General features: G+C 43.7%; 1 protein-coding gene across 5 annotated transcripts in view; it reads left to right on the forward strand.

The window, feature by feature from the left end:
- AKAP9 (A-kinase anchoring protein 9) overlaps positions 1 to 25,879 on the forward strand; it is a 687,299-nt gene that overhangs the window by 626,680 nt on the left and 34,740 nt on the right. For all 5 annotated transcript variants that reach the window (XM_029588843.1, XM_029588844.1, XM_029588845.1 and 2 more), the window contains 3 exons: positions 2,789 to 2,939; positions 13,817 to 14,482; positions 15,367 to 15,575. In XM_029588843.1, coding sequence (XP_029444703.1) covers positions 2,789 to 2,939; positions 13,817 to 14,482; positions 15,367 to 15,575 — 1,026 coding nt within the window. The remainder of the gene's footprint in view (positions 1 to 2,788; positions 2,940 to 13,816; positions 14,483 to 15,366; positions 15,576 to 25,879) is intronic.

Consider the following 25,879-nt stretch of genomic DNA (forward strand, 5'->3'; position numbering starts at 1 on the left):
CCTCCCTGAAGTGTTATTCAATTTTTATGTTTGTGTTGCATTTTGCTCATTTTAACTCGCTTTAATTTTTTGCTACGCTAATAGGTAATGAGCTGTTTAGCGCGCATTTGTATCATTACATTAGCTTAGATTTTGTGTTAATGCTAATGCAAGCTGGTTTACTAAGCATTAAGCTATTATCGCATGTTAAATGTTTGCATTACATAATGCAAGTGTTTAAGACATGTTAACGCTTGCGTTACAGTCCACGCAGGTTAATGCACTGACCTCCCCTTAGTGACATTTCCACTTACTGCAGCCTCCCTCCTGCTTCCTTTTTCCCTCATTTCTTTTTTCAGGTTTACTCTTGATTCTATTCTCAGGATTTTCCTCCTGCTTCTTTGGGCTTCCTGCTCAATCAGAATCGGACCCCGATGGTTATGACGACTCAAACCTGCATTTGCAATCACCTGGGGTTTCTTCCTTATTTTTTACATCCCCCCCTCCTAGCTCAACCCAGCCTTGACATTCCTAGGCCAGGGGCCACACACTGCAATCTCTTTCAGAATCCAGCTAACATGGACCCTGAGTCTGGCCACTAGGTGTCGTCGTTGATCTATGGTTAAGATTCCCTTCTCCAGCCTCTCCTGGCACGGAGAGCATGTATGAGTCTTTGTTCATACTGCATGTGAATCGAGGATCAGTTCAGGAGTTCTCGGCAGTATTAATTTTGGTGTGTGCATGATTGGGGAGGGGGGTTTCATTGTGGATGGTTAGGTATGCAAGATTGTAATCTTAGTGACAGACATGAGTATGGATGAAAACAATGGATAACAATAGCTAAGTACTGGGGTTTGCTCTGCTGAAGATGTGCACTTTGCCTTGGAATTTCCAGTGATTGTGGATTCTAGCCTATTCTGTTCTGATTTTTTTTTTTTTTTTTTTAAATCATTAATCATAGGATTCCATTCCTCAAAATATGCTTGGCCTTACTAAGCTCAATGAGTCGAAGTGAAATGGCCTAGTGACCATCCCTTACCCAGCAAAAAGACCTTAGCGTTCACCTATTTCATGTCACCTAGGTGAGGTTGATAGGGTTGCGAACTGGCTCTGCATTTTTGGGACAGGCTGATCCTGTTTTGTGTTTATTTTATTGTATTAGGCTATTACATATATGGTACCTTTATTATGTATGTTCAGCTGTTACCCGCTAAGTTCAGTGGATTAGCAGGCTACAAATTTTGTTAAATGAATAAATAAATGTATTGCTTGTAATAAGGGTATGGGTAGAATTTTCTCATAGTATAGTATGGTAGTATGGTATTCTAAAGGAGATAGTTACTCAATAGCTGCTGATGATAAGGTCTGCAAGGCAGCATAGTGCTGCTTGATGACATTTACTGTTTCCTCTACTTTCTTTCCAAATAAATTGTCTCCAGAACAAGGAACATCTGGTTTCTTGTCATGAAGATCTTCAGGAAAAGAACTTGTCTTTAACCATGCTAATCTTTGTAGCTTATACTGGAGGTGATATTGTAGTATCATAAACCGATCTAGCCATGTTTGGAACATTTGTCAGCCTCATTCAAAAAAAACATAAATTTACCTTGATCCACTTCCTGAGAAGTTTCCCTCATCTTTTGAAAAAAATAATTATATATATATATTGAGTCATCTGTAGTTGATGGGCTGCTATTCTCAATTGAATAATGGCCATTTGGAGTTGCTTTCTTCCAGTGTTATCCAAAAGTCTTGATTCCTTCCCCATTGAAGCTGAGGAAAAAACTTTCAATATTTTAACTTTCTTCATAGCTTTCTTCATAGCTGACTCTACCACAACAGTCATGAGGAAGCTTAATTTTGATATGACCTGGACATTGTTGGACTCTGTATTTGTCTATGTTTTTTTGCTACTGGCAGATTCCTGCCTGAAGATCCTGTAATGCTTTTGAACAGGAACTGAATGAATCCCATTATTCCTTGGAATTTTACTGATTAATGTGTATTCTTCTAGTTGAAATGGTATATTTTCTGAAGGAAAGCTGGATAGGTCATGTCTTCAGCAGGAATATTGCTTGTCTGAGGTTCTAGAGAAAGTTCTGGAGGCAAATTAAGAGATCTTTCTATTGACTGAAGTGAGTCTGAATGTTCAGATTAGTCTGAATCTTCGGAGTCAGAAATTATAATAGGAAAATCCTTACGCATAGATTTTTGCTTTGAAGAATGTGAAGGAGAGGACCTTTGTGGAAGGAAACTGGTTTGACGTTTTGCAGTAAGCCTCTCTAGAATGTACTGAGAGGATAAGTTGTCTCTTGAAGTAGATGGTCAAGCTGAGTCTGACATCTAATTCTTTATGAATTCACTCCACATTGTTTGTGGAGTAGAAAGGGGTCTTTTCTCACCAAAAATGCTGAAGACTCTGTCTTTCTCTTCTTAGGGGTGGCATCAATGGCTTATGCCATTGCTTCGATGTGGTCTTTAAAAAAAAACCCCTTTAAAATCATGTCTAGCACAGATAACTTCATATCAGTCCTACTGCAAACTGAATTTGCTAAATAAGAAGTGTTTTCTTTATTTTGAAAGTCTTTTAAAATAAGCAATTTGAAAAATAATTTGTCTATGCTCATTGGAAAGAGGTGGAATAAACTGAGCCAAAGGTTTGTGTATGTGGTCCTCTTTCTTCCCTTCCCCCAACTCCCTGGCAATAATATATTGAATTTAAGAAATTAGTATAAATACAGGTACAGAAAATGAGGCATCAAATCTACAAAGCTTTGTATGACTCAGCTTGGCTGTATTTTTATATTAGGTTGGAGGTGGCAGAGAAGGCATCTGAAGTGGACAGGTTAAATGATACACTGGCAAATGAGCAGAAGAGAATGCGAGAGTTGCATTGGGCTTTGGAGAAAGAAAAAGCTAAAATGGAACGAATGGAAGAGAGAGAAAAAGAAGAGCTTGAGGTATTTTGTTTTTGTCTTTACAGTGATTGTTACTGAACATTTGTACAGCAACTTTAAAACGAGCATGCGTGCCCATATACAGGTGTATGAAGAAAATGCAGTGTGAAGAAGGCAACAAGAGGCAATTCTGAAGGTTCCCAGTAATAAACTTCTTCTTTAGCTCTTGCTGTCTTCCTTAGGAGCATACACTGAGCGTTCAGTTGTATAGCCTAAAATGTATGGTCTTGCCTGCTAGATAGGTGGCTACTTGGAATATGCAAGGTCATGTGGCGGGCAAACCTTGTACCTAGTGAACCTTCAACACAAAAACCGCACAATAAAAGGAACCAACCAAGAAGTGTATTTTTCAAACCAGTGACCACTTTATTAGGGAAGACATGTAGTCCACTGTTTGAATTCAAGTCAAAGTCTTAGGTAATCTATCTTTCTATGCTGCTTTCCCACGTTTCTCTTCGCCCACCTGTTTTATTCCCTTGTTAATTGTATTTTCTATTCATTTTGTTATATTGTAAACCGATGTGATGTTCACACTAACACCGGTATAAAAAAGGTTTTAAATAAATAAATCACAATCTGCAAGGACAAGATAGCAAACAGCACAAAACATTGTAAATTATATGAACAGTACATTCTGTGTAAACCTGTACATATATTGTTTAAATGGCATCATTACATATGCAGGCTTAGCAGCTTATCCTTTTGGCACAATCAAGATTGGCACCCCAAGTAGCTACAGTACAGCTCTAATGTTGGAGCTGATAGCAGCCTTGCTATGGGATGGCTAGGAAAAGGCCCCAGGCAGTCCATATTGAAAGAATGTACTCAAGGGGACAGCCTAAGTTCCAAGGCGGCAGAGTTCAAGTGAAGGCAGCAGGACCAGGACCAAAGAGCACAGCATGAGGAGGCAGGAGGCCCAGGAGAAGACACAGCAGCATGGAGGCAGCAGCAGCAGCATGAGCTGAGATGTGATGAGACACCAGCATCCAGTGTAAGAGATGCGATATGAGAAGAGGCAGCAACTGGACCGTGACTAGAGGCCGCATCAAAGAGGATAGAATATGGGCAGAACATCAAGGAGGGCTTTAGAGTGAGACTGCTGGACCACCATGGCTGACAGTAGACCATCCCTCCTGCATGCTGACACCAGAACTCTGTAGTGAGGATGGGCCCAGCAGGCTTTTTCCATTTAGCCGGCACAGGAACTCTGTAGAGGGGCCCGACCAGGATTGTTGGTACAATTCTTCTTATTTGACATTCGATGCCACCACATTTGGGCCTTTATGGCCACTTGTCACTTGGGGGTGGCATGTCTTTTGGGGGCCTACCCCTCGGGCGTCTGTCAGCCTGGGAACTGCTGCAGGGTGTGGACTTCAGTGATGCTGAGGAAGACTCAGATGGCTGCTCAAGCATCCTTTGCAGGATCTGCGTCAGCACATTCATCATACTATTGACTGCTGCGGGCAGCGCCATAACATTTGGCGTGTTTGCAGCAATCTGATCTCACAGGATCTGGTTCTGCCTGTTGATAGCCCTCCTGAGGCGCACTAGCTCTGTCCATATGTGTCGGAGGTGTACCCCTTGCTTCCTTTCCAGCTGATCTAGCTGTCGTGCAAGGACTCCTTTGTTGGTGGCGGAAATGTTGTTGGTGCTGGTGGCGGTGCTTTTGGCAGTGCTGTGATGATGGTGTGTGCAGGAATTAGGGCCTCCAATTGTGGCATGACAGGGCTTCTGGGCTGCTCCTATCGAGGGCATGGTGCTTCAGGCTGGTGCTGTGGTGTGCTGGCTCGAGGTTGTGATAACTATTGGCTCACACTCAAGGCTCTTTCCTCCATGAAGCCAGAGAGTTGAGGGAGACAATGAGTGGGCTGGATGAACCCAGGGGTTGCAGCATCTGCAGTGGCTCCTGAGCCTGTGGCTGCTGCTGCTCCTCATCCTCGCTCACCTGGGTCTGGGCATCTATCAGGAAGGGCCTGTGCAAAATGGACTGCAGCGCTGCTGGTCCCTGGGGCTTGCTGACTGGTCCCTGGAGCTTCCTGGCTGGGACCGGCAGCTTCGTGGGCGAGAGCTGAGGGAACAAAAATTAAGAAATAAGTACCAATAGCAGAAAGTATCCTTTTTTCATTTGGCATAAGAGGTGCTCTTTGCAACGGGTGTGCACATCCTATGCCAAATGATGTGCACACCCGTTGCTGCCTGCCCATTTAACACGTGAGGTTAACTTACCGGCTGCAGCTCGCGTGGTGTCCAGCCACTCAGCCATGCCCTCGAAGACATCTGGTCCCAGCTTTTTCACGAGGCGCTCCTTCATGAAGGTAAGGACAATGGAAAAAGGGGCTCCGCCTCCGGTCCGCCGTATATATATTTATTTCTAGCTGCCACCTTGGCTTTCAGCTCACCTTGATGCCCCAGTACCTGTGGGCCACCTGCTTCCCACTTCATTGGACTCCGCTGTGCCTGGAGATGCCCTGGACTATGTTGCACCAGATCTGGCCCTTGGATGCCTTTGAGGTCTTGGCCACCCGGTTGCCAAACAGCATGGCATAATGCTTCACGGCCTCTGCAATGACTATCTAATTATCCTGGGCACTGAACTTGATAGCCCTGAGACGAGTGTGTCCTGCTGCCAGAAGGGGGTGCCGTTTCCGGAGAGGTGTCCTCCTTTTCCTCACTCTCACTCTCACTCCCACTCCCTTTTCCCCTCCCTTCCTGCCCCTGCCCTGCCAACTCCCTTCCTCTCTGCCCACTCTCTCTATCCCTAGCCCGCTGTCCTCCCTCCATTCTTGCCTGCTTATCCCCTTCCCCTCCTACCATCTCATATCACTTCCCTCCTGCTTATCTCTTCTCCTGTCCCTGTGCCAACTCCTACTCCTCCTTCCCCTAGCACTCCTGCCCTCGTCCTCCGGCATCCTCTCCTCCTGAGGACAGAGCTTCAGCAGCCCTTGCTGCTTCTGGAATGTGCATCTTTCTTGATTGACTGCCATTGTAATTATTATTAGAAATATTTTATTGGTGTTTGGAGAATTTTTAATAATTTTGAAAAATTTTTAATGATTGAATGTTATTCCATTTATCAGTTGTTTTGAGACATTTATTTTAGTCTAGTTTTAGAATTATTTTATATTTCTCGAGGAATGTATAAATAGAAATGTGGAGACAAAAACTGAACTGGAAACAGCAAGAAGCCAAACTCTGTATGCAGTGCAACAATGCAAAAACATTAGCTTTATGGTCACTTTATTCTGATTTGGTGAGGGTCTGTCTGTGTTCTTCGTGTGTGACCCAGCTATGGGTGTTCTGCGAGCTTGTAGTTTCTTGGTAGGGATCTATAGCAGCTTGGCTCGTTCTGTTTTCCTAATAGGAGCTGTATTGGTGTTTAGGGCCTGATGTACTTTTTGCAGTGTTGCCTTTTCATAAGTAGGGTTATTACTGTTTGAGTTCCATAATGCAGGTGTAACTTTGTGCACATTAGTTTGTGTACATTATTGCAGATCCTGGAAGTCTGTTAGGTGCTATATTTCTGTTTTGCACAGAATGCAGAGTGGCTTTTTGGGGTTTCTATTCCAGTTTCTGTTTCCATATTTGTAATTTGTGGTCTTTCTGAACTTGGTGAAGGTCTATTCTATGTGTGTGACCGAGATAAAGTATTTTATCCCAGGACAAGCAGGATGCTAGTCCTCACATATGGGTGACGTCATCCACGGAGCCCTTAAGCGGGAAAAACTTCTGGCAAGTTTCTAGAAGTTTTAAACTGGCTGCCTGAGGCTACTGAGCATGCCCGGCATGCCATGATATTTCCTGCCACAGGGGTCTCACTCCAGTCTTCTTTTTTCCGCGCTGCTAGCTGCATCGCGGTTTCCAGGAGCCCTGTGAGTTACCTCACAACAATCTAAAAAAATTTTCATACTTCTTCCCTTTACGGGTCTTACTCGGTTTGTCACCGGCTGGTGACAAACATCCTACTTTCTTCACGAAGAAGGAATCCGAAATCATCGACGGATGTCGACAGAGAAAACTTCCGGATTCAAAAAATGTCCGGCCTGCAACCGGACTATGTCCATCACCGACCCGCACGTCGAGTGCGTCCGCTGTTTGGGAGGAGACCACGACATCGCCTCTTGTGCCCAGTGTCAAGAAATGACGGCGAAAGGTAGAAAACTTCGCCATGAAAAAATGGCTCAGATTTTTCAAATCAGAGCACCGACATCGCCATCGACCTCGACTAGATCTTCCCCGGTAGGCGTATCGAAGAAGATACTTCTAAAGAAAAGAGTCCAACAAGGTTCGGGAGATGCTTCCTCGCCAACACCATCTGTGGCATCGTCCAAATCCGTTTCTGAGATTCGTACCAAACATAAACACCGGAGACATCATTCGATTCCTCCTTTGCCACCGCCGGAAGAACCGGTGTCTAAACAGCGGAAGTTGTCATCGACCTCGGTAATCCCTTCAGAATCCCGTCCGTCGACGTCCGTGACGGACTTAACAGCTTTGATTAAGAAGCTTGTCGCCGATGCCATGAAAGAAGCCATCCCGGCGACATCTCCGACACCGGCCCTGGTAGGACCGATGCCGACCTACGGGTCGATGCCGACTCCTCAGTCGATGCCGGCCATCGGGCCGATGCCGATGACTCCATCGATGCCGACTACCGAGTCGATGCCTTCCTCGATATCGATGCCGGTGCCATCGTCCATATCGATGCCAGTACCGATGCCAACGTCATCGTCCATACCGATGCCAATCTCGGTGCCGATGACTGCTGCAGCTTCTGCGCTAACAGCTCTATCAATGCCGATGGACGTGCCCAGCTGCTCTTCAACGATGCCTGCTGCTCGATCGATGTCAGCAGCCTCATCGTCGATGCAAATCGCACAGCCTTCGATGGAATCGACTAATTTACAATCTTCGATGTCCACAATTGCTACCAGACCAATCTCCTCATTGATTCCCATTTCCATGTTCTCCTTTCTCACTACATCACTTTCTACGGCTGCACAACCAGCTCCACATTATACCTTAGCTCCTTCCGGAGCTTCAGGCCGGGGAAAAAAGGCATCAGGAAAATCTAAGCATCCACAGCAGGCTCCAGAGATTCCCTCTGAGAAAAGACTACATGCTATCCTTACCAAAAGATATCATGATCTTTTATCTTCCTTGCCTTCACACCCTGCGGAGGAAAGTGATACCAGTGATGGTGTACCGGACATCCAGGATCCTTTACCAGGACCCTCTGGGGTTTCTCCATCTAAAAGGCCAAGCCATCCTTCATATCCTCAACCAGCGGATACATGGTCTGATACACAATCGGAGTATTCTTCAGAGGAGTTTTTATCAGAAGGTACTCCGCCACAGACCAAGAAGCAATCCCCTCCTGAGGATTTGTCTTTTGCTTCTTTCGTTCAAGAAATGTCGGAATCCATCCCTTTTCAACTTCAGGCAGAGAAGGATGACAGACAGCAAACACTGGAGATTCTACAATTTGTAGATCCCCCAAAACATAACCTAGCTATTCCAGTACATGAGGTACTACTCCAACTTCAACAACGGATTTGGGAGCACCCATGTACAACACCGGGAGTTAATCGTAGAATTGACTCTACGTATTTAGTCCAAGCAGCCCCAGGCTTTGAGAAGCCACAACTACCACACAGTTCATTAGTTGTGGAATCTGCGCAAAAGAAATCAAGAAGGTCCAGAACTCACGCTTCTATCCCTCCTGGGAAAGATAACAGATTCCTAGACCTTATGGGGCGTAAGATTTACCAGGGAGCGATGCTAAATTCAAAAATTGCTGCGTACCAGCTGTATATGACGCAGCATCAAAGAAAACTGTGGAAGCAGATTGAGGAATTTCTACCCTCTCTACCTCAACAGCAGCAGGAGGCAGCACAACAGATTGTGCAGAAAGGTCTGGATGCGGGCAAGCATGAGGTGCGAGCGGCGTATGATGCGTTTGAGACTTCTTCCAGAACGGCAGCTTCAGGCATCAGTGCTCGAAGATGGGCCTGGTTGAAGGCGTCGGACCTACGTCCAGAAGTCCAGGATAAACTAGTGGACTTGCCTTGCCTGGGCGACAACTTGTTCGGAACAAAAGTACAAGATGCCGTAACGCAGCTTAGAGAGCACTCTGAAACATTAAAGCAGCTCTCTACGTTGTCCCATGATACTCCTACTCACCCTGCCCGCAGGCCGCCACGGCGAGACACCAGACGGCCTTTCTTTAGGCCGAGAAGGTATTACCCCCAGACCTCAAGACCACGCTCTACAAGGCCTCCACAGCGCCCTCAGCAGAGACAGCAGAGAGCTGCAAGGCCACAGCCTCCACCCCAAACTGCTTCCACCTCTGGCTTTTGAAAGCAGTCCCGGAGAACAGAGCCAACCAAACCCCTTTCCAGATTTACCAGTAGGGGGAAGGATTTCCCACTTTTACAACGATTGGGAAAATATCACCACAGATCAATGGGTCTTATCCATAGTTCATCAGGGTTACCACCTAGACTTCACAGCTCCCCCGCAGGAGTTTCCACCACAAAACTCCTATCTCGAACACATCCCTCAATTACAAATGGAATTATCTACTCTTCTGAAAGCAAGAGCTGTGGAACACGTACCACACTCACAGAAGGGAAGAGGATTCTATTCCCGGTATTTCCTCATTCCAAAGAAAACCGGAGGACTTTGTCCCATTCTAGATCTCAGAAATCTCAACAAATTTCTAAGAAAAGAAAAATTCAGAATGGTATCCTTAGGCACCATTCTTCCTCTCATACAAAAGGGGGATTGGCTTTGTTCTCTGGATCTCCAAGACGCTTATACTCACATACCTATTTTCCCACCTCATCGCAAGTACCTAAGATTCAAGGTGGGACACCAGCATTTTCAATACAGAGTCCTACCATTCGGCCTAGCCTCAGCTCCCAGAGTATTCACAAAACGCCTAGCAGTAATAGCAGGACATTTGCACAAACAAGGTGTTCATGTCTTCCCTTATCTAGACGATTGGCTAATAAAAAGTCAATCGCAACAAGGGGCGCTTACTTCTCTACATTACACAATACAGGTACTGCACAAACTGGGATTTCTCATCAATTATCAAAAATCCCACCTGCAACCATCTCATCTACTCCAATACATAGGAGCAGAATTAGACACAAACCTTGCACAAGCTTTTCTTCCAGAAGACCGTGCACAAACACTGTCCCAGTTGGCGTACTCCATGTCCACACAACCGCAAGTGACAGCTCATCAGTTTCTAATCTTACTAGGCCACATGGCATCAACGGTTCATGTCACTCCTCCGATGGCACGACTTGCCATGCGACTTACCCAATGGACTCTTCGGTCGCAATGGATCCAAGCCATTCAACCACTTCATTCTCCCATCCAAGTAACCCACCAACTTCGCTCATCGCTACACTGGTGGACAATCAAGGACAATTTACGCAAGGGCCTGCCTTTCCAAAAGCCGATCCCTCAGATAACATTAACTACAGATGCATCCACCTTGGGATGGGGAGCTCATGTAAACTCTCTTCAAACTCAAGGAACTTGGACAAAACTCGAAGCCACATATCAAATCAATTTTCTGGAACTTCGAGCTATACGTTATGCGCTGCATGCGTTCGAGGACTGTCTTTCACACAAGACTGTGTTAATCCAAACAGACAATACGGTTGCCATGTGGTACATCAACAAACAGGGAGGTACGGGCTCGTATCTCCTTTGTCAAGAAGCTGCGCAAATTTGGGACTGGGCCTTGAATCACTCAATATTGCTACAGGCCACTTATCTAGCAGGAATTCAAAATGTGCTAGCAGACCGACTCAGTCGTCAGTTCCAACCACACGAGTGGTCTCTGAATCCCTCGATAGCGACCAAAATATTCCAACGTTGGGGACAGCCAACAACAGACCTCTTTGCGTCGCGCCTGAACCACAAGGTGACCAACTTCTGTTCTCTGCACAAACAGAAGCACCAACCAGCCAAGGACGCCTTTGCTCGCCCTTGGAACTCAGGCCTACTATATGCATATCCTCCAATACCGCTTATCACCAAGACACTGGTGAAGCTACAACAGGACAAGGGGTCCATGATACTCATAGCCCCATATTGGCCTCGACAGGTATGGTTTCCCACACTGCTAGACCTTTCAGTCAGGGATCCAATACGTCTGGGAGTAGCTCCCAATCTCATTACTCAGGATCAGGGTCGGTTGCGCCATCCCAACCTTCAGTCCCTATCCCTGACAGCATGGATGTTGAAAGCTTAATCCTACAACCACTCAATCTTTCAACAAATGTTTCTCAAGTGCTTATAGCTTCCCGCAAACCTTCCACAAGGAAAAATTACTCTTTCAAATGGAAACGGTTCACGTTCTGGTGCAAGCAAAATCATACGGATCCTTTCACTTGCCCCACATCTACTCTTCTAGATTATTTGTACCATCTTTCAAACTCTGGTCTTCAGACATCGTCAATCAGAGTACATTTGAGTGCAATCTCCGCTTATCATAACAAGATAGGAGATGCACCTATATCCACACAACCTCTCGTCAGTAGATTCATGAGAGGTCTAACACATCTTAATCCACCAATTCGGCCTCCAGCTACACAATGGGACCTGAATCTGGTTTTAACAGGATTAATGCGTTCTCCTTTCGAACCCATTGATTCCTGTGATCTTAAATTTCTCACATGGAAGACTATTTTCCTCATAGCCATCACATCAGCTAGAAGGGTTAGTGAGTTACAAGCACTTGTCACATATGAACCTTATACAAAGTTCCTCCATGACAGAGTGGTTCTCCGAACACATCCAAAATTCCTTCCTAAGGTAGTTACGGAATTCCATTTAAATCAAACAATAGTCTTACCCACATTCTTTCCAAGGCCTCACTCTCACCAGGGGGGAAGAGCTTTGCACACTTTGGACTGCAAACGTGCGTTGTCCTATTACTTGAATCGCACTACGTCCCTCAGAACATCCAATCAGCTTTTTGTCTCTTATGACCCAAATAAGCCAGGTAAAGCAGTGGGTAAACATACTTTATCCAATTGGTTAGCAGATTGCATACAATTTTGCTATGGAAAAGCAGGCCTTCCTCTCCAAGGGCGAGTAAAGGCACACTCAGTAAGAGCAATGTCAACCTCAGTAGCACACTTTCGTTCAGTGCCAATCATTGACATTTGTAAAGCAGCAACATGGAGTTCTCTTCACACTTTTGCAGCTCATTATTGTTTGGACAAGGAAGGACGACAAGATTCAGCCTATGGACAATCTGTCTTAAAGAACTTGTTTCCAGCTTAATCCCAACTCCTTCTACATCCACTCTGCTGTGATCTTCGGCTGACTCATTTTCTTCAACAAAGCATCACTGCTACCTCCATGGACAATGACTCAGCCTCTAGCTTGCTAATCACCCATATGTGAGGACTAGCATCCTGCTTGTCCTGGGATAAAGCAAAATTGCTTACCTTGTAATAGGTGTTATCCCAGGACAGCAGGATGTAGTCCTCACGGAACCCACCCGCCACCCCGCGGAGTTGGGCCTCAGACTTTCTTCTTATAATTTTGCTTACGCTTATTGCTACATACAAGACTGGAGTGAGACCCCTGTGGCAGGAAATATCATGGCATGCCGGGCATGCTCAGTAGCCTCAGGCAGCCAGTTTAAAACTTCTAGAAACTTGCCAGAAGTTTTTCCCGCTTAAGGGCTCCGTGGATGACGTCACCCATATGTGAGGACTACATCCTGCTGTCCTGGGATAACACCTATTACAAGGTAAGCAATTTTGCTTTACTAGCATGTAGGTATTTGTATCAATATTATTTGTTGTGTTTTCTCAATAGAACATGCATTGGTGGTAAATTACTGTTTTTTCATAAGGAGGGCTATTGCACCTGGTAGGAGAGAGAATTTATGTTGCTGTTACTGAGATGACACCAGAAATATCTCTTTTGTAAATTGAACGGGGAATATCCTAGTTCTATTCCTTAGCCATTGTTGGGGGGTCAGGGTGGATCCTGTAGATACAGAGTACATGTTTACATTTAGCCCCGTGACTATCATGTGTTCAATGTGTCACGCACGTGAGAACCATCTGTCAGGTGGGTCCCGACAGAAAAAAGGTTGAGAACCACTGTTCTAGAAGAATGGAGAAAAAGGACAATATGATACAGACTTCTAAATTCCTAAAAGGTATTAATAATGCACAGGAATCAAACCTTTTCCAGTGGAAATGAAGCTGTATGACTAAGGCTCATGATATTAAACTCCAAGTGATGTAGAATAAGGAACAATGAAGAGGTGGATGTGGTAAGAATAGGAACAATGGAAATCAAGAGGGTGTGGGGTGAAGACAAGGGATCCATAGTGGCTAGAGGAAGGAATTTGCACGGAGCAGCAGTTACACCACTAAACAGAAGGCACTGGGGTAACCTGCATGATGCAGCAGTTCCAACCCTAAACACCTTACTGAACAGATTGAATGGACCTTTTTGATCTTTATCTGCTGTCATTTTATTTATTTAAAGCTTTTAAATATTTTAATATTTTCAAGTCATTTACTATGTTATGTTAAATGTGTTTGATACAGTCAAATATAGTGCTTCAATAGGATTAAAATTAGCTATATAATGCCTTTTTTTTTTAAGTTATATTATGCTTTGTGACCAAAATATTACTGTGATAATTACCCTACAGCTTTGGCTAGTAAAGTATGCTAGACAAATATAGTATTTTTGTAACAGATTTTTTAAATCTTGCACTGTTTCTAAAAAGAGGATGTTATCTTTATCTTGGTCACTGTTGTAGAATGTTTTAGTATAAACATGTCCCTTGCCAGAATATTGAACATATTTTGCTTTCTTTATGAAAGGATCTGAGATTTTCACTCGAAGATCAAAATCTAAAGAATTTGCAGTTAAGTAAACTTTTGGAACAAGAAAAGCAGCTGGTAAGTGAGCTGCAACAGAAGATGGAGTCCCAGAAAGGTTTACATGAAAGCCAACTTTCACAAGAACAAGGACAAAATTCAGAATTTAAGGTACTGCTAGAAGCAGAGAAGATTCGAGCTTTTGAACTTGCCACTGCACTGGAAAGAGAGAAGGAGCTGCGTGTACAACTTAAAATCCATGAAGGAAGTGGGGAGGGAGAGATGCAGAAGCCCCAGGAAGAATTGCTTAAAGATCTACAGAGCCAGCTGGATGAGAAACACAATCGTATTGTAGAGCTGATCGGCGAGACTGAGAGGTATAAACTGGAATGTGTGCAAATGAGGCAAAAGCTGGAAGAAGATGAGAAGATTCAAAAGCGGGCCCTGCAGGCAGAGCAAGAGGCCAACAACCAGGCGACCAGAAAAGTGCAGCAGCTGGCATCTGAAGTGAAAGATCTGCAGGGTCAGGTGGAAGAAAAAATACGGCATGTTCAGAAACTACAGCAAGAGGAGAAATTGTTACAAGTAAAAATCCAAGATCTCCAGCATAAAAAACGAGACAGAGAAGAAAAACAGGAACCTGAAACAACACGCCAGGATTTACAAGAGGTAGGCCCCAGGGATTGTCTGTTCTTTCTATTTTTAAGGTTCATGATTCCCAATAGCAGCTTCATCAGTTTTTCTTTCAGCTAAATCCTATCCCTGGCTATACAATGCATTTTACTGACATCCTAGAAATTTCCAAATAATCACATTAGGCTTAGAAACATCCCCTACCTTATTCTTTTGTATCTGTCCCCTGTTGATTCAAATGCAGTGTTTTGTACCAAGCAGTGTAGAAATGAAAATAGTAATAGTTTTAACCTAATCGGAGTGTCCACAATACTGTAAATTGAATTATGAGCTTGTCAGTAAAGTCATCTGACATATTCAGAAGGTGAAAGAAATGTGCGTATTTATTTTATTTATGAACCTTTGATATTTCACATTTTTCCAAAGTTGAAGTCAAGGCGGGTTACAATAAATTTAAATGAAATGAGACATCAGAATAGATTACAATCTATAGCACTATCAATGTACCCAGTACTGAACAGAAGAAAAAAGCAAATATTAAGAACAGAGACAGATGATCATATGGTGCAAATAAAATCTGGAATGAACATATGGGTATTATAGGTTATTATCTTTTACCTCTCCATTCTAAAGACCTGCTAATTGAGATGAAGGTGAGAGCAGATAAGAGATGGGAACATGGTAGAGGAACAGGTGGGCAACCAATGGTGAGTGTATGGATGAAGAAAAAAGAGTTCTGGAGAGGCTGGATTGAAGTGGATACGTAGTCTGTTCTAGAACTCGCCCAGATGTTTATTGATGGTGCGGGATACATATTTATTAAACAGAATAAATAAACTGTCCTTAACTATTTTCTTATTGCTTAACTGAAAACTTAAAAGCATTTATAAAGGCATTAGATTGTTTAATATGTATTGCAGACCACTTGGGATTCTTCTTGTGACCGAACAAGAAATTGGGTTTTCCAACAGAAGACAGAAGGAGAGGAAACAAAGCAATCTAGTAATTCCCCTCAATTGAATGGAGTAGATATTGTAACTGGGAGCAATCAAGCCCTGGAGAGCATCAAGCAGAGGCTACAAAAAGTATCTTCAAAACTAAAGCACCTGGCCACCAAAGCTGCCAGCAGGTAAGGAAATATACTCAACTCTGCAGAAACTGAACTTGACTAGTTGCTAGCCTTTAACCTTTTAGAGATGGAATTTTTTTTAGTTTTGACAGGGTGAAAGTGTTGCACCAGCAACCACTAATGTACAAACATCCATCTCCTGCTTGCTTTACTATTGATGACAGACTAGGAAAGCTCATTGTTTTCCATGGTGATAAACTAGTATTTCAAACGCCAGGTCACAAGAACAATCAGGAGATGAAGACTTATTACATAAATCATACAAATAATCTGTAGTAACTCATTTAAAAAACTCTGAAATTTTATGACAAGAAAGATTTTTTTTTTTGGCAAAGTATGACTGCTTATTTTTGCTTCAGTGTGGCACAAATGTCTGGGGCAGAAATTCCCCACTCCTATCTAGCCCAACATAATGATAATTTCTGATCAGGGGCAAAGGACCACAGACCTCTCTAGAACTCAGTATGCATGCACTCTAAGTCTTTTTGCTAGATATCACTATTGTATGATGACTGGGGACTACCTGTGGAAGCTTGATGGCAACACTGCCACTGAGCTATGAAGTTGCCCCTTGTATGTTAAGAGCAAGTTTGAAATATTCTATTCAGTGTGCAGCAGCAGCCAAGAAGTAAATAGAATGCTAGGAATTATTAGGAAAGGAATGGAGAATAAAACAGAGAACATCATAATGCATCTGTATTGCTCTATGGTTCAACCTCATCTTGAGTACTGTGTGCAGTTCTGGTCACCACATCTCAGAAAAGATATAGCAGAATTAGAAAAGGTACAGAGAAGGGCAACCAAAACGATAAAGCGGTTGGAATGATTTCCCTATAAGGAAAGGCTAAAGAGGTTAGGACACTTCAGCCTGGAGAAGAGATGACTGAGGGGGGAGACATGATATAGAGGTCTATAAAATAATGAGTGGAGTGGAACGAGTAAATGTTAATCGGTTCTTTACCCTTCAGACTAGAAAGACTACGGGACATGCAATGAGGTTACTAGGTGATACATTTAAAACTAAGAAGAGAAAAGATTTTTTACTCAGCGCACAATTAAGCTCTGGAATTCATTGCCAAAGGTTGGGGTGAAAGCTATTAGTGTAGTTGCATTTAAAAAAAGGTTGGACAGGTTCCTGGAGGAAAAGTCCACAAACCATTATTAAAGTGGAGTTGAAGAAATCCACTTCTTGTTCCTGGGATTAGCAGCATGGAATCTATCTAGCCTTTGGGGTCCCACCAGGTACTTGTGACCTGGCTTGGCTACTGTTGGAAACAGGATACTGGGCTTGTTGGACTTTTTGTCTGATGCAGTATGACAAATTTATGTACTTGTAACAGTCTGCAGACTTTACCAAATATTTACAAAAAATGTATGGACATAAATTCACTTTGAAAATACTTGGGTAATTGACAAAGTGCACATTAACTTTTAAACAGCCACGTGGGCGCACATGTATGCACGCATGCAGGTTTGCACTAAAAGTCGTGGCCATTTTATAACACACACACACATATGCCCAAATGGTATAAAATAGGTTGAATGTATGTAAGTATGTGTGCAATTTTAAATCTGTGCACACAGCTCCTACTTCCACCACATAAGTGGGAGGATTTTAAAAGGAGCACCCACACCATTTCCAGCTTCACCAGTTCGTTCCCAGTTTACCCAAGCAAAGGATAGGACTTCCCAACTCCCCTAGTTTAATAGTCTCCCTTTCCCTCTATTAGCCCCGACTCTTATAACCCCATTGACTAGCTTAGATTTTTTTATTTTATTACTTAAAATTACGTGGCAGGGGATCCCAGCATGCGCTTGTGTGCATAAATACTTATACGCGTATTTCATGTTAAAGTCCTGGAATGCCCCATCCTTGCCCTGCCAGACCACGCCTCGTGTCTTTTTTGGTCTTTCTTACTTGTACGCTTACTGGGAGATACACATGTACATCGGTGCCTTTTAAAATACGCACACTGCGCACCAGCCAATCATATTCGCATATCTCTCAGCTTTGGTGTGAGCCAGACTTTAAAAATTCACCTAATGCTTTTGAAAATCAAAACACATATGCATAAGTCCCAACTCCAGCCCTATAGCATCTCTTAGTGCACATAAAAGTAGGTTTGTACTTTTGCATGTACTTGACCTTGATTGATTTTCAAAACACCACTTGATGCATAAAACAGGGTTTTATGTGCATAAGTCACTTTGAAAATCAAGTCCATTATGTTTATCTTTCCATTGGTAGTGGACGTTTTAGTAGCGGACCTCAGGTTATATGATACAACGGGCTAACATCCCTCTGTCTCTCACCTCCCCCTCATTCTCTCGTTCCCTCCACCCCCTACCTCTTACCCCCTCCTCTCACCCACTCCTCCTCACGTCCTCCTCCTCCTCCTCTCCTCCCACTTAGTCCCTCCTCCCACTCAGTCTCACTCCCCCCTCCCTCCACCCCCTCTCTACCTCAACTCCCTCCCTCCCTCAGTCCACACTCCCTCCCTCCCTCCTTCTCTCATCCCCACTCCTCTCCCTCAGTCCCCCTACCCTCCCCTCTCCCTCAGTCCCACTCCTTCCCTCTCTCTCCCTACCCCCTCCTCCCTCAGTCCCACTCCCTCCCCCCTCTCCCTTCCCCTCCCTCCCGGCCCCCCTCCACTTCATTCCCCACCTCTCCTTCCCTCCCCTCACTCCACTCCCTCTCTCCTCTCAACTCAGTCCCACGCCCTATCTCTCCTCCCTCTCACTCAGTCCCCTCACTCTCTCTGTCAGTTCCCTCCCTCTCTCTCTCCTCTCCTCCCATCCGCTGGCCACCCGCCGTTAAAAAGGGCTACTCCCTCTGTCTCTCACCTCCAAACCTCATTCTCTCTCTCCCCTCCACCCCCTACCTCCCACCCACTCCTCCTCTCCTCTCACTCAGATCCCTCCCTCCCCTCAGTCCTCCCTCCCTCCCCCCTCTCTCCCTCCCCTCCTCTCCCTCAGTCCCACTCCTCCCCCTCTCCCTCCCTCTCCCTCAGTCCCACTCCTTCCCTCTGTCCCACTCCCTCCCTCTATCTCTCTCCCTCCTCCCCCTCTCCCCTCTCCCTCTATGTCCCACTCCCTCAGTCCCACTCCCTCCCCCAGTCCCCACTTCCCTCCCCCCCTCCCTCTATCTCCTCCATCTTCCCTCCCTCCCCCCTCTCACCTCTATGTCCAACTCCCTCCCTCAGTCCCCAACTCCCTCTCTATCTCCCTTCCCCCCTCACTCAGTCCCCCCTCTCTCTCCCTCCCACTCCCTCTCTCTCCTCCCCCTCACTCAGTCCCCTCCCTCGCTCTGTCGTCCCTCTTCTCTCTCTCTCCTCCCTCGCTGGGCCCCGCCGCTGCAACCCGCCGCCACCAAGCCACCCAACGCCGCCCCTGACGCTGGACTCCGCCATCCGCCGCCCGCCGCTACCACCCTTACGCCGCCGCCGCCACCCCCAACAATTCCTCCCTTCAAACGCCGCTGCCTCCTCCCGCCGCCGCCGCTACCCACCGGACCGCCGCCAGCCGCTGGATGCCGCCATGAATGCCGCTGCCACCCCGCCGCCGCTACACCGGAAGCCGCCAACCCAACTGCCGTGCTGCCGCTGCCACTGGACGCCGCCATTGTTTTTTCTTTTTTTCTGACGCTGGCTCAGACCGACGTGCTCGCCCGCACATGCGCGGTAGAGCTGGTCTCTACTGCGCATTTGCGGCACGTCGGTCAAGCTTCGTTTATTAGTATAGATAGATGATAGCTAAGAAGTCATGCCTTGGAGGAGCTCTGCTGGAGTCTTTTTTTATCTGCTTTTTCTTATTAGAAAGTCAGATTGGATTTTCTTATGTGTATTTTTTTCTAAACATTTGGACTAACTGCTCTTTTACTATTGAATGTGTGGTGTGCAGTAGATATGTTGACAGAAATTTTGAGGACTACATGTGAAAAGCATAAGTACATTGCAGCCAAGATGGTTTCGGAACCTGAAAATTCTCTGGTGGAAATTTCAAATAACATCTCTGCAGTAGTATAAAATATATTAAATAAAATCTGGGAGGGACATGTTAATAAACTGGCTAATTTGGATCACTGAAGAACTTTCTGTGAATCCATTTCACTGGACAATTAGCAGCACTTCATAAAGAGAGTGTTGTTCCTATGGAGAACATAGAAGATCCAGAAAATAATGGAAGGAAGAGTAATCTGCACATAATCTGCCTTCCAGAGTCGATGAGAAATAGCCAACTTCTACATTTCAAGTTTGGCTGGCAGAAAACCTGGGCCTATCTTTAATAATGGAGCATTTAGTTGTAAAATGAGCACACAAGTTGGAAATGGTGAGAGAGAATTCTTCATGCCCATGATCAGTGTGATTCAAAAGTTTACAATTATAAAAAGTTAAAATAATTCACACACCTAATTTCTCTCTTGTATAGGAGCGGCTAATATGATTTAATGGTGTTGAACATGTTTCTGATTATTTCTTTTTACATTTTCATGGTACTGTATTGCTCTTATTTTCATCTTGGGTCTCCTCTTTTCTTATTAACTTCAGGAATGTGTATAGAATTATTTCCACTTTGCTGATATTCTTTGTATTATTTTGATATTGCACAATCTCTTTTTCTGATGCAAGTATTCTTGTGTTTTATTGTTAAATACATAAAAATAAAATTTGGGTGCGTGTGCACGCAGCCAGGATATTTTATAACATGCACGCATGTTATAAAATGGCCACTTACCTAGGCACAGGCTGACACACGCGTGCCAGTGTGCACTCTCATAATGGTATAAAATTTACCATCATTCAACAAACGAATAGGAGAATGAATTTGCACTCCAAAAAATCATCCACACAACAAGAAGGAGTTGCAAAATGAGTATACAGTCCAAAATTGAATTAATGTTTGTTCTCAAAATGTTTTTTATTTTCAATATTTTCAACATGAAAATAAAAAACATTTTGAGAACAAACATTAATTCAATTTTGGACTGGATAAAATTTACCATCAACATGAATTAAAAAAAAGAAAAGAAAAAGAAGTGTCATATCAACACCATAAAAAGAATAATCAAGCAAGAAAATACAAGAGGTCACACTTTTTTCTTATACAATACAACATGCTTTTTTTTCCTCTGAACAACTGAAATCACAATATGATCTTTCTCATAAATATTTCTTTCACTGTCTACAACTTAGACATTATATTTGCAATTACAATAAGTTTTCTGTGTTGTTTCAAGCTGGTTCTTTAGACCAGCGGTTCTCAAATGATGTAGTGTGCCACGCACCCGCTGCTCTTCCCCCCCCCCCCCCCCCCCTTCCACCTAAGTGAGACAAGCACTGCTGCTGTTCCTGCTCGGGCTATCAGCACATTCAAGCCCCGAGGGGAAATGGCAGCAGTGGAAGCTGGAAACAGGAACGTGACCTTTTCTTCTTCCCGCCCCTGTGGCCCGGAAGAGGAAGTAATGTTTACCGGGCACACGGAAAAAAGAAAAAGGCCATGCATGCTGCTGCTGCAGAAATTGCACCTCAAGGCTCTCCCCGGCCCCGCTACACTCAGCAGTTTGCCTGTGCTGCGATCATCACGGTACAGAGCAGTCAGCTGAGAATGTGGCCGCCGTGATTTCCTGCCACGCGGCTGTTGGGGAAAGTCGTCCATCAGATGCCCGGACCCAGAGCTGAAGATCGATGCTGACTGGTCACTTTGCCAGGGGCTGCAGGAGTATGGTGCCGCTGCCCCCACCCTTGGCCTGGCTCTGATCTCCCCTTCTCTCACCAGTGCAATCAAACTGCAAAAAAATAAAAGGCAGGGGTGGGGAGAAGAAAAAGCATAGAATTACATTCTAGGCTGACTGCTCTGTGCAGTGATAGCACAAGCAATCAGCTGAGTGGAATGGAACGAGTTAAAATTAATCAGATGTTTACTCTTTCGAAAAGAGTAATACCAGTGGATACACAATGAAGTTACTGGGAAATACATTTAAAACAAATAAGAGAAAATATTTTTTACTCAACGCATAATTAAGCTCTGGAATTCATTGCCAGAGGATGTGGTGAAAGCTATTAGTACAGCTGCTTTTCAAAAAGGTTCGGACAAGATCCTGGAGGAAATGTCCATTAACAATTATTAATGGAGAGTTGCAGAAATCCACTGTTTATGCTTGGGATAAGCAGGTTGGAGCCTATCTACCCTTTGGGATCCTGCCAGGTACTTGTGCCCTGGCGTGGCCACTATTGGAAACAGGATACTGGGCTTGATGGACACTTGGTCTGATCCAGTATGGCAAGTCTTATGTTAGCTGCGTTCTTGAAATGAAGAATCAATCGATTCTTTATGATCAATATGAAAAAGCTGGATCATATCAATTATCTGAATATTAGTACCTATTTTTTCTGCCCAGAATGTGACCAGTGATGTTGGCAAATTCAGGGTGCTTTTAAACATCCGAAGTTTGTACTATGAGAAAGAGTATTACTCTGAAGTCCTTCTAAGAAAATTAAATTGTCTAAAGCAGTGGTTCTCAAATTTTTTTCTGCCTGGTCATACCTGACAGATGGTTCTCACATGCGTAATACACTGAACACATGATCATCACGGTGCTAAATGTAAACATATACTCTGTATCTACAGGATCCACCCTGACCCCCCAACAATGGCTACAGAACAGAAGTAGGACATTCCCTGTTCAATTTACCATACAAAAGAGATATTTCTGGTGTCATTTCAGTAACAGCAACATAAACACTCTCTCCTACCAGGTGCAATAGTCCTCCTTATGAAAAAACAGTAATTTACCACCAATGCATGTTCTATTGAGAAAACACAACAAATAATATTGATACAAATGCCTACATGCTAGTAAAATACTTCCCCTCGGTCACACACATAGAATCGACCTTCACCAAGTACAGAAAGACCACAAATTACAAATATGGAACAGAAACTGGAATGGAAACCCAAAAAAGCCACTCTGCACTCTGTGCGAAACAGAAATATAGCACCTAACAGACTTCCAGGATCTGCAATAATGTACACAAACTAATGCGCACAAAGTTACTCCTGCATTATGGAAAGGCAGCACTGCAAAAATTACATCAGGCCCTAAACACCAATACAGCTCCTGTTAAGAAAACAGAACAAGCCAAGCTGCTATAGATCCCCTTCCAAGAAACTACAAGCTTGCAGAACAGACAAGACAGACCCTCTCCAAAACCAGAATAAAGTGACCATAAAGCTAATGTTTTTGTTTTTGCGTTGTTGCACTGCATACAGAGTTTGACTTCTTGCTGTTTCCAGTTCAGTTTTTGTCTCCACATTTCTATTTATACATTCCTCGAGAAATATAAAATAATTCTAAAACTAGAATATAATAAATGTTTCAAAACAACTGATAAATGGAATAACATCCAATCATTAAACATTTTCAAAATTATTAAAAATTCTCCAAACCCCAATCAAATATTTCTAACAGCAGACATCACATAATACCCAATAATTAAAATAGCAGTCAATCAAGAAAGATAAACTTAAAAAGTCACCTTTACTTACCCTCTCCAGTAACTCTCCTACCCCTTTCCCTTGTAGGCCAATAGCACATTCCAGAAGCAGCAAGGGCTGCTGAAGCTCTGTCCTCACGTTCTTCTTCCTTAGGGCCCATGACTAGTCTATTTCACATACACACACACACTCTCTCTGTGTCTCACACACACCAGTCATCTCCCTGACCAATCCCTCTTTCTCTTTCACACACACCAGTCACCTCCCTGACCAATCTTTCTTTCTCTCACACACGCCAGTCACCTCCCTGACCAATCTCTGTCTCACACACACCACCTCCTTGACCAATCTGTCTCACACACACGTCACCTCCCTGACCGATGTCTCTCTCACACACACACAGTCACCTCCCTGACCAATGTCTCTTTCTCTCACACTCACATACCAGTCATCTCCCTGACCAATATCTTTCTCTCCCTCGAACACACAAACCAGTCACCTCCCTGACTGTCTTTCTGTCTCACACACACACAGTTCATTTCATTTTTCATTTCATTTATTAAAATTTATTAATCGCCTACCACAAGGAGAGACCTAGGCGATTTACATCATCAATATACATAATAAAAACATAAAATTGACATATACAATAACACACAATTTTCATATGTTTCACAGAAACAATAAAGCTCAATATCATATAAATGGAATGAATAATCAGTCACTCAAAATATATATCATTATCCTCACATCTTTGAGAGGATTTATTCTGCTAACACCACTCTAAAATATATTGTATGCACGTCGGAGTAAATACTCTTTCAATAACTGTCTAAATTTTTTCACATCATCCAAAGATCTAAGTTCAAATGGAATGAGATTCCATTGTGCAGGTGCGGCAATGGAAAAGGAGGCCTCCCGAGTACTATATAAGTGTGCTTGTTGAACAGATGGAATTTCTAAAAGGCAGGCGTAAATTGCGCACAGCGGCTCGCCATCCCCCGGCACAGGCCATTGTGCCGAAGGATTAGGGATCGCTGCCAAGCTCCTGGCCCCGCCCCCAGACTGCCCATTTTTTAAAGCCCCGGGACATACGTGCGTCCCGGGTCTTGCGCGCACCGCCGAGCCTATGCAAAATAGGCTTGGCGCACGCAGGGGCAGATTTTCTTGGGTTGCGCATGTAGCCTTTGAAAATCTGCCCCTAAATTTGACTTCCAGAACCTCCCTCCTGCACTTTCCTATGTCATTGGTACACACATCTATGTGATACATGAGGTTGCCACCTTCGCATCAGTTAAGTTACCAAGCAATCCTCATGCCCACTATCTACCCAGCTATCAACCTTCCTAATAATTGAATCACCAACTATTACAGCTGTCCTAACCCTTCCCTCCTGGGCACATGCCCCTGGAGACCTATCCTTGGTGTGAGAGGGATAGTACATCATCTTGAGTGCATGTCCTAGCTACAGGATTGTTTCATGCTTCATCAGGCTGATGCTCTTCTTCCAAGTGACTTTTCACCTCCAGAGCAGCACAGGGGCTATCAGATTGGAGGTGGGACTTCTCTGAAGGGGGTCCCTAAAGATCTCCTCTATATACCTCTTTGTCTCCCTTAGATCTTCCAGGTCTGCCACTCTAGCCTCCAGAGAATGGATTCGTTCTCTGAGGGCTTGGAGCTCTTTGCACTTAGTGCACACATATGACCTCTCACCAGCTGGGAGATAATCATACATGTGGCACTCAGTGCAAAAGACTGGAAAGCATTCCTCTTGCTGCTGGATTACTGCCTAAATCATACTTTTCTTGATTTGTTATCAATTTAAAATTTCTAAGGGAGCAGGGACCCTCAAAACACTATAACTAATCTACTTACATCTTCCTTTTACATTACTTTTATTTAGATGCAACTAAGAGATTTAAAATGGGACTTGTGAATTCTGATTTGTGTATTAAATGCCATGTTATTCCTATACTGTTAAGATAATACTGTTAAGATAATAAGACGTTTTATTGCAGCATTGTATAGATAACTGTTACTTTTTACTCATAAGATAATAAGACATTGTTGTAATGTAAAGATAATTGGACCCTGTTGTTACTGATGTCAAATTATCCATCAAGTTACTATGTAAACCGGTGATATTTCTAATCGAATGTCGGTATAGAAAAACAAATAAATATAAATAAATAAATAAATGTAGAGAGTGGTTCTCTAATACCTAATTTTGTCTTGCATACAAAGCTGTTTTATTTTTGGGAGGAAATTTTAACATCTTTTGAAAAAATTAATTCCATTAAGCAGCCATTTAGTGGAGAATTCTTATTAGAATCCATTCATTGGGCCAATATATTGTCTAATAGCTATATAAAGTTTTTGCAAACTGCTAGATATATTGTTGGCAGGGACAGTAACTTTAAAACGAACGTGTGGGTGCAGATATATTTGCGTGTGAGCGCACATACGCAGGAATTTTAAATCATGCACGCAATTTTTCATGCAAGATTTAAAATACATCCATTGTGTGTATGTGTACTCCTAATTTTAAGTGGTTACATGAGCAAGCGCAGTTCATGTATCTTCCTTAGAATTTTGTTGGCTTTAATGCACGCAGGTGAGCAGATTTTAAAATATGCTTGTGTGAAGGACATTCCCAGTTTTACTACTTAGTCCACCAGTTTGCCCAGTCTACTTTGAGGTAATCCAGATCCTTCTGGTTCTTCACCCTGCACTCCCCCTAGTTTACTCAGTTTTCTCACCCAGTTGTTTTAGACCTAAAAGGAGGTTTATGCAGATTTACACCTCATCAA

Source organism: Rhinatrema bivittatum, chromosome 2, assembly GCF_901001135.1.
Source record: "Rhinatrema bivittatum chromosome 2, aRhiBiv1.1, whole genome shotgun sequence".
Taxonomy (NCBI): domain Eukaryota; kingdom Metazoa; phylum Chordata; class Amphibia; order Gymnophiona; family Rhinatrematidae; genus Rhinatrema; species Rhinatrema bivittatum.